Source organism: Rattus norvegicus, chromosome 14, assembly GCF_021556685.1.
Source record: "Rattus norvegicus strain SHRSP/BbbUtx chromosome 14, alternate assembly SHRSP_T2T, whole genome shotgun sequence".
Lineage (NCBI taxonomy): Eukaryota > Metazoa > Chordata > Mammalia > Rodentia > Muridae > Rattus > Rattus norvegicus.
This window is the reverse complement of record NC_141547.1, coordinates 9,065,217-9,074,373: the sequence shown is the minus strand read 5'-3', so window position 1 is coordinate 9,074,373 and position 9,157 is coordinate 9,065,217. Positions and strand designations below refer to the sequence as shown.

The window sequence follows — 9,157 nt, the reverse complement described above, 5'->3', positions numbered from 1 at the left end:
CAATGACTCATCCTGGGAGGATCATATTCTTTTTTTTTTTTTTTTTTTTTTTTTAGGAGCTTGGGGACCGAACCCAGGGCCTTGTGCTTGCTAGGCAAGCGCTCTACCACTGAGCTAAATCCCCAACCCCTTAGGATCATATTCTTGATTGCAGTATATTCTCTCCCAGGTAAATTATCTGAAGAACCAGCTTGTCTCCATTTCAGACTTAAAAGCCATCTCATGGTAAAGACAGATTAGATTCCTATCTGTTTATCATTAAACCTCTCTTCCAGATAAACTAGGTTCCTCCTTGTTTATGATTAAACCTCTTTCTCAAGCATTGGACTATGCTTCACCTGTAACCCTAACTACAAAAGGTTCTGCACTACCAGTTCCAGGAATAGAAATCATGCCTTTGCTTCAAGAAGTGGTTTATAGCCACTTTGCAGCCTTACCTGCTGCGTAGTTTACATGACCACCTATGTCTACCTGTTGTGATTACCTTGTTTTGCCAGCCGCCTAATTTGCCCACCAATTACCCCTTTGGATCCCTTTACCCCTGAGTTATAAAAGCCTTGTCTTCCTTGCATCTAGAGCTGACCTATCGAATTCCACTTTAGGGGAAGGCAGTCCGTGTACACGAATGAAAAAGCTCGCTTTCATTAATTGCTTAATTTGGCCATTATGGTTTTCTTCGCATCTTTGGGATTAATATTCCGTGCATGTGTTGGTCGGTTTTTGTTTTGTTTTTCTTCAGTATTGGACTATAGTGAATTGGAAATAACTCTACATAGGTAGTTTAAGAGATGCCTTAAAGAACTAAGCGGAGAACGATAATAATCCGATCCGGAACCTGGCTAAAACGTCGTCGTTTGACCTGCCGGGCCCTTACTGAAATTGCACAAAGTACACGCCTTCAAGTTCTTCTTCAGCCAATCCCAGGTCGGAGCGTGAGAGCCAGTGTCTCTCGGGAGACCTGGGCTGTCCTCAAACCAGAGGAGAGGAGTCTTGTGTCACTCAACCTCGAGGGCGGAGCTAATTCCGGCTCCCATATCCGACGCTCTGGCCCACTAAGATGCTACTCTATGGCATCTAGCTTCCCCTCTGCCGGCTTCTGGAGGACCACACTCGTTTCCTTTTTGGCAGCGAGAGGTCCCGCAGCCGTGGCTGAGCTGGAAGAAAGATGGCGGCTGCCGTGCGACAGGATTTGGCCCAGCTCATGAATTCAAGCGGCTCTCACAAAGATCTGGCGGGCAAGTGAGTATTTCCTAGGAGTATAGAGGTAGGAAGGAAGACACAAATTTACCTTCCTAGAGGCGACGGGCGCTCTGGGGTGTGAGGCTCGAGTTAGGCCTGACTCAGGGGGGCGGGCCTGAAGTCGGCTGTGGCGGTAAATGCTGGGAGCAGCAGAAAATTGTGGGGATCGTGTGCTGGGGTCCTGACCGTCCTACGACCCGGGGTGACTGCCAGCTTCTTAAGTCCTTGATAACGCCCTCTGCGGGTTCCTTTGGCTTCTGGAAGCGTGGTAAGAAAGATGACGGCTCCCCAGGCGGTGGGCGCCTTCCTTAGTGTCTGTTCGGCGAGCCCAACGCACCGAGTTTGACTTCTGTTTGCTGCCGCCCCCGCCCTCGCCTGGTTGGAGGTAAATTTGTATTTTGGACTTTGATACAGAGTTTTGTTTTTGTTTTGAAGAGATGGCTTTCCAGGATTGACAGGGGAGGAGAAAGAATAGACGCCGTCATGTGCTCCAGAGCTTCTCACTTCATAGCGTGTGTGGGTCCTTATGTTCTGGATACTCTCTATCACCAACTCTGTAGACGAGAACACAGGCAGAATGCCCTTGGGCTCGGGATGTCTAGACAGTAATATTTCCAGGGGCTGCTTAGGAATTTTGTGGAAACCTTAGGGTGCTTACTTAGATCCACTCCAGGTCAAAAATTGAGACATGTGTCAGTCCCTCAAACAATTGTTGAACAGCTTTAGTCTTCTTTGTGTAGATTTCACAGTTTTGCTTTCTAGTGAACGTATGCCTTCAATTGAGCCTAACATTTACACTTCACAACTGAGAGCACGTTGATCTAATTAATGAAATACTCTTGCTCAAACCTGCACGTTGAAATGGTGTATGTGTGGTGCGGCCGCTGTGCCTGGCTATTCTGTGTAGAAAATACAATCTACTTTATTAGTGGGAAATTTAATTTATAACCTGGGCTTAACTACCTTATTCTTTGTTCTTCTACTTTAAAAAATGGTAGGATAATCGTGAGACTTAGTCTTACCTGATTTCAAAATGAGCATGTGTCTCTATACTGATTGCACTTAAATAACTGAGCACAGCCCCTGGTGTATGGCCAGTGTCATAAAGTTATTATTAAGCAGTCAGTAAGTACGTAGGACTTATTCCGGGAGTTGGGAATAGTTCACTTATATTGAAAGAGCATATATCATTGTTCATTGTTTCGCTTTTTTTTTTCACATGTATTAATACTTTTATAGAGTTGGATAGAAGTAAAACTAGCTTATGTATTCCCTTATATTTCCTTTGATTTTTTTTTCCTCTTTATTACAGAAAATGTAAGTTTATTAGTTATCAACTAAGATAGAGCTGTTAGAACTTGAAAGAATTCTGGAACTTCGGTTACTATTGACCTCTTGAGTTCAGAATTGGAGATGAACAGTAGCATGACTCCGATAGGGTGTTTCTTTTCTCTGTTGCAGCTCCATAAACACACAATTAGTAGTTCCTGCCTGGTTCAGTTATTCAGATTAATGTGGCTGGCCACATGCACAGAGATACCTGGCGGTTGGCTGGGTCTTGCATTCTCACTCCACCCTTTAGCTTTGGCTTTCTTCAGCGACTTCCTTCATCAGTGTTCTAACCGTGAGGCTAGAAATGCAACGGTGAGGGGAAAGGGAATGGAACGGACCACTAACTCTTTAGAAGCCAAGTGCTATTGCACGGGAAGATGAATGGAGGGTGGGGTGCCAGTCTACCACGTGGGTTTTTTTAAGAGTGAATGAAATAACGTGCTTGATGAGTGATAGTCCATGCAGTGTTAGCTGCCCCGCCATATTGCTTTCTGTCTTAAGATTTAGCTGATTTTATTTATGTGTATGAGTGCGGCATGTGCGCAGGTGCCCATGGATGTTCAAAGAGGAAGTGCGATCCCTTCCCACCAGCTACAGGTGGTGGTGAGCTACCTGAGGCGGGTGTGGGGAATTGAACTCAGGTCCTCTGGACAAGCAGCCAGCACTCTTTTAACCATTGAGCCATCTCCAGCCTTCCCTTTAGGTAATTACCCAGTACTATCTGGGTAAGAATTGTCAGAATGTTTACTCTCAACAACACAGTTCTGCAAGCCACATACTTTATGACGTACATATGTCAAAGTCATCTGCTCCTTTAAGGCTTTTATCTTGGGACCTGAGAAACAAAGGCTTCCACTTTAACAAATAATGGAGTATAAGATGTCTAACGCTGATAATATGCTCATACAGTGTGCTGTTCAAGAAATGGAATACTTGGTTACGGTTGCTGGGCATAACTTCTATTTGAACCCAAGTTTTTATCAAAAGCTCACTTTTTAAAAAAAATTATTCATTCATTCATTTATTCATTTTTACATTCCAGATTTTATTCTCCTCCCCGTCTACTTTCCAACTGTTTCAACATCCCATTGCCCCCCCCCCAGGGGTTCCACTCCTCGAGAATGTCCCCACCAGACCTCTAAACTCCCTCAAAAAGCTCACTTTTAACCAACTAGACTATATTGTTTTTCTTGTTAAAAACTCAATTAGACATGCTTTCTGATGTTATCGAAGTTATAAGAAACGAATCATATAAAAAGCTTTTTGTTGTGGTTGTTGCAGATATAGGCCTCTTTATATATAATATATGTATAATAATAAATAAAAAATAGATACATCTCTTTTACACCTCTTAAAACGGTTTAGAAGAGGGGACTGGAGCAGTAGCTTAGCTTAAGAGCGCTTAGGTTCCGTTCCCAGCATTCACATGATGGCTCACAACCATTTGTAATTCCAGTTCCATGGGATTCAATGCCTCTTTCTGACCTTTAAGGGCACCAGACAAACATGTGGTATACAGACATACATGCAGGCAAAATACTCACACATATACAAGTAAAGAAATCTTTTGCAGGAAAAGTTTTAGAAGCCAGGTGAAGGCCTTTGATTCCAGTGCTTGAGAGTTGGAAGCAGGTCAAGCTCTGTGAGGTCCAGGGCAGTCAGGGCTACATAAAGAGACCCTATCTCAAAAAACCAAAAACCAAATCTTTAGAAGAGAACAGGAGACTGGGGAGGGAGCCTGGGAAGGTAATTGTTGTGATAGCCTGTCTTGACTCAGTTGGCTAAACTACTTGCTTCTTGAACATTTGATTCAGGTGTGACTTCCTGGAAAGCTGCTCCACGTGCGCGCGCACTCGGACACTCACATCCTCGCACTGCAGCTGGGGTGTTAGCGTCCTGTGCCCAGCTGGAGCCCACTTTTACTTGGACATAGACTAGATTGTTATGTCTGTTCATTTCTTCACTTCCCTGACTAGAATTCAGTTTTTAAGATATGTTATTTCTGGACTGGAGAGATGGCTCAGTGGTTAAGAGTCCCGACTGCTCTTCCAGAGGTCCTGAGTTCAATTCCCAGCAACCACATGGTGGCTCACAACCATCTATAAAGAGATCTGATGCCCTCTTCTGGTGTGTCTGAAGACAGCTACAGTGTACTTATATAATAAATGAATAAATCTTTAAAAAAAAAAAAAGAAATGTTATTTCTTTGAGGGCAGGTATGAAGGCATGAGTTAAAGTCTTTGTTGAATCAATTCTGTGGAAATATGACCTGTAAAACTTCTTCCTCCCAGTTCTAAAGTATAGACAGTATCCAGAAGAGGCTGGGAGGTCTTTGCAGTTTAAACATTTAGTTTTTGTTTGTTTGTTGTTTTGAGACAGGATTTCTTGTAGCCCAGGCTAGCCTCTAACACTGTAGTCTAGGATGGCCTAAAACTCCTTCCAAATTCTTCTATCTCAGACTTCCCAAAACTGGGCTTACTAATGTGGCCTGACAGGACCCGCTAACATTTTATGATAAGTTGGTAGTAATAGAAGACCTCTTGATTATAGAAGACCTTTGCTTACTAAGACTATTTTTTCAGAAAGAAAAAAAATAAGATTGCACTCGGCTCTAGTGAGGTAGACTTTGGATTAGAATTTTCTAACAGAGGAATAGAAGTGTCAGTGAGCACACACACTATGTCTGCAGTGACAGAGAGACTGGGTAACCTCAAAGGCTCCTGTGACTCAGATTCTTCGGTTAATCCTTCAGGGCAGTTTTAGTGATTCTCATGTCCAAAATAAATACCATTTGTGTGCCAAACACTATGTGGCAAGTAGATAATGTTATTGGCCCCATATGTAGAGGGAGACAGAGAAAATTACTTTCTAGGGTTTGTTGTTGTTGCTGTTGTTTTTTTTTGGTTTTTTTTTTTTTGTTTGTTTTTGTTTTTTTCTTTTTTTCAGAGCTGGGGACCTAACCCAGGGATGGTTTACCACTGAGCTAAATCCCCAACCCCAGTTTTTTGGGGTTTTTTTTTGCAAACAGCTTTATTTAGGAAAAGTGAGAAAACTTCTGAGAGTGGGAGAGACTACAGGGGGAGAGGGATACACACACACACACACAGAAACACACATACACATAGACAGACACAAACATACACAGACACACAATCACACACACAGAAACCTGTAGTCAAGCCAGGCTACATGAGCTCTTAACTAAATATAGCCATGATTTTGGCCTTATATAATTTTGACCAAACTTGCCTATGTTTTTTGCTTTTCGTGTCTTGGTCATTCCTAGACTGTCCTGAAATTACTTCTGTATATTCATAGTCACCTCAAACGCATGACAAACTTCTTGCCTCAGTTTCCTAACAGATAATGAACGTTTGTTTTTGACTAAAACTTGTAAATTATCTTCTCCCAGTATTTCCTATTGCCACTAAATTAGAAAACTTAAAGAACAACAGATTATTAGAGATTAATTTCTCCTAAAAATTGTGTTAGCATGTATTTGTTTTAACTTTGGCCACTTCACTATAATGCATCTAAGTAAATAGACATTAGCTTTTATTGTGAAATAAGCCACTGAAAAAGTCCCCTAGTGACTTAAAACATGATAATGTATTTAGTTTACAGTTTTGGAGGTTCACAGTTTGTCTTAGGCTGAGGTAAATAATTATCTACCTCAAATGGTCTTGCTTCCACTTTGTCTCCCACACACATCTCCAGTGAGCTGCAGACCACGTACACGGAAGCTCTTGAGGTGCTTGGCTAGTGTGACAACAGGGTCCCAGAGGATCTTGTTGTCCAGAGGGTCACATTCTAGGCCTCCTTAAGGTCCAATCTCTGCTACATTCGATTGGTCAACAAGTTGAATATAGAGGGGAGCATAGACCTTTTTATGTGAAGAGTTACAAAGTCAAATTGCAGACAGACAGACAGAGAGAGAGAGAGAGAGAGAGAGAGAGAGAGAGAGAGAGAGAGAGAGAGATACAGGGAGTGAAAGAAATGTGGCCACTTGTTGAAAGTATCTGAAGTTACTTGTACTTGGCTGAGCTTCACCGGGAAGCCCAGTGGGTAAGATTCTCTGAATAGTTCTGAGAAATGTCTGTTGTATTGTCTGCTCACCTGTCTACCTATTTTTTTAGACAGTGTCTCGTTCTGTAGCTCAGACTGGCTCTCTGTAATCTTCCCGCCTCAGCCTTCTAAGTATTGCGGTCTGAGCCAGCCCTCCTGGTCTAAGTAACGCCTCCCCTCCTTTATGTGTCTTCACTCTAGACTCCAGTGACGCTCTGTTCAGAACAGCATACTGGAACTTTAACTCCTTGTCTCTCGGGTGTTTTTCCATTTCTGTGCTTCATTCTAGATGGTTCTTCAGACCTGCTCTGTGGGTTAGCCGTCCTTCAGCTCTCATCTGCTGTTGAGTATTTAAGTTGGTTATAATATTTTTCAGTTGTGTAATTTCTGGTGGCCAATGTTCCAAATGGCACATCACAGTTCTTAGTCAAAGGCCAGCTCATCTCCGCAGGCACAGTTGTATCAGTTTTCTGGTCGGCATCAGTTTCTAGTTGTTGCGATTGATGGTTGCTTCTGTTGGTGCTAGCTAATGTCATGTGCCTTACCAGTCTGTTTTTTAGCACATTATTTTTAAAGCACGTTTTCGAGACCATGGGAAGCCCAAGATGCTGTATTTCAGAGAGAACTGTCATCTCCTCTGTGAGCACCCGCAAGCAGGCTAAGACAGAGGCTTCAGGCTCCCTTTTCTAGACAATCCTTGCACTGCATTTGTGGCCTTGTTTCAAAGGTGCTTGTGCTTCCTGGTTTGGCGTTCGTTCAAATAACTTGACTCACATTCCTCCAGCCCTGTTAATCTCCCAGAAACCACTACTTGTCTTTCAGGGTTCCCAGCAAATTTACAAGAACTGTTCTGGAAGTGTCTTTACCACCCCACTTCTCCTCCACTGCCTTTGAGGACTAGAAATTGCCTCCACTAAGAGTCTGTGATTCACTTAAGTTCCTATTCTTTCCCTGCCCCCCCTTAAGGATTTATTTATTTATTTATTTATTTTATGTAAGTACACTGTACAGTGTCACTGTCTTTAGATCAGAAGAGGGCATAGGATTCCATTACAGATGAGCCACCATGTGGTTGCTGGGAATTGAACTCAGGACCTCTGGAAGAGCAGTCAGTACTCTTAACCACTGAGCCATCTCTCCAGCCCCTTTGCATCCCCTGTTTATGTACTTATTTATAATAACTTCATGTCTTCAGGTGCGTGTGAGGTCACTCTCTCCTCCCATCATGCTCGCAGGGGTAGAGCTCAGAACATAAGGCTCGCACAGCAGTGCTTCCCCACAGAGCTGTCTGACTGCACTCTTACCGCTCTTACCGTCTAGTCTTCCTCCTCCCTTTTCTGTGATGTTCCCTGAGCCTTAGAGACAGTGATAGAGAAATCCCTTTCACTGATGAGTATATGACAATTATGTATTCTAATCACTCTAACCAGTTGTTAACCTTTTTTGTTTGTTTGTTTGTTTGTTTTTCTTTTTCTAAACAGTGTTTAAAAAAAGAAACAGTGGCTATCCTAGAACTCACTCTATAGAGTCTGGCCTTGAACTCAAGAGATCCCCCTCCCTTTAACCTCCCAGCCCTGCCTTTGCCTCCCATGTGCTGGGATCAAAGGTGTGCACCACCACCATCTGGGTGCCCAGTTGTTAGTCTTTAAAATTACCATTACCCACTGTAAAAAGAAGTTTCTCCAGCCAGAGCTGAAGGTAGCACTATATATAAACATAAACATAATTGTTTTGAAAGCCATTTGATGTCTGCCCATTTAGCAAAGTGCCTAGAGCAGCTTCCCTAAAAGGCCTATAACTTTCCCTGCCATGGGATTTTGACTCATTTTCCAGGATCAGACACGAATCCCTCCCCTCCCATGGAGCAGAAATCAAATCCAATCGGAAAGTGCTTGATTACACTTTTGCCAACTTGGCATTATTACACCACTGGGTATACTTGGCTGGCCAGTCCACAGTGTCCACGGCTAAGTAAGACTGTCGTTGAAGGGTCTTCCTTCACAGTACCTTCTGGCACTATAAGGGTTAACCAGCAGGGAGGAGCTTCAGCCCAACTTGATTTTTCTGTCTTACAGCCAGAGCACGTGTGACCTCAGAAGTAGACCTCACCACGTAGTTGTGGTGGTTACTGCCTGTGTTCTCTGGCAGGGATCGGCGGCAGCAGTGGTGGTGACTGCATCTACGTACACATGTGATGTGCCTGTGCCCTCAGAGGCCAGAGAGGGCATCAGATCTGCTGGCACTACATACTACCTGTATACAGATGGCCGTGAGCTGCCATGTAGGTGCCGGGAACCAACCCTGGATCCTCTGCAAGAGCAGCCAGTGCTCCTAACCACTGAGCCCTCGGATGCCTTCTGGCCTCTGTGGTCTACATGCATGTCATACACCAGACATCTGTATAGGACAAAACACCCACACACAAAGTAAAAGTCAATTTCAAAAGAAATGTTTTAATTTATAGTTTTTGAGTCTGCGTTTCTCTTGTAGTTCTGGCTAACCTGGAACCCATGTAGCTCTG

The 9,157-nt window shown here is 43.4% G+C and overlaps 1 protein-coding gene across 7 annotated transcripts in view; it reads left to right on the top strand.

The window, feature by feature from the left end:
* Positions 1 to 1,127: 1,127 nt before the first annotated feature.
* Positions 1,128 to 9,157, top strand: part of Cops4 (COP9 signalosome subunit 4) — a 30,280-nt gene continuing 22,250 nt past the window's right edge. For 6 of the 7 annotated variants that reach the window (XM_087583759.1, XM_087583754.1, XM_087583758.1 and 3 more), the window contains exon 1: positions 1,157 to 1,239. In XM_087583759.1, coding sequence (XP_087439885.1) covers position 1,239 — 1 coding nt within the window. In that variant the 5' untranslated portion in view covers positions 1,157 to 1,238. 7 annotated transcript variants of the gene reach the window in all.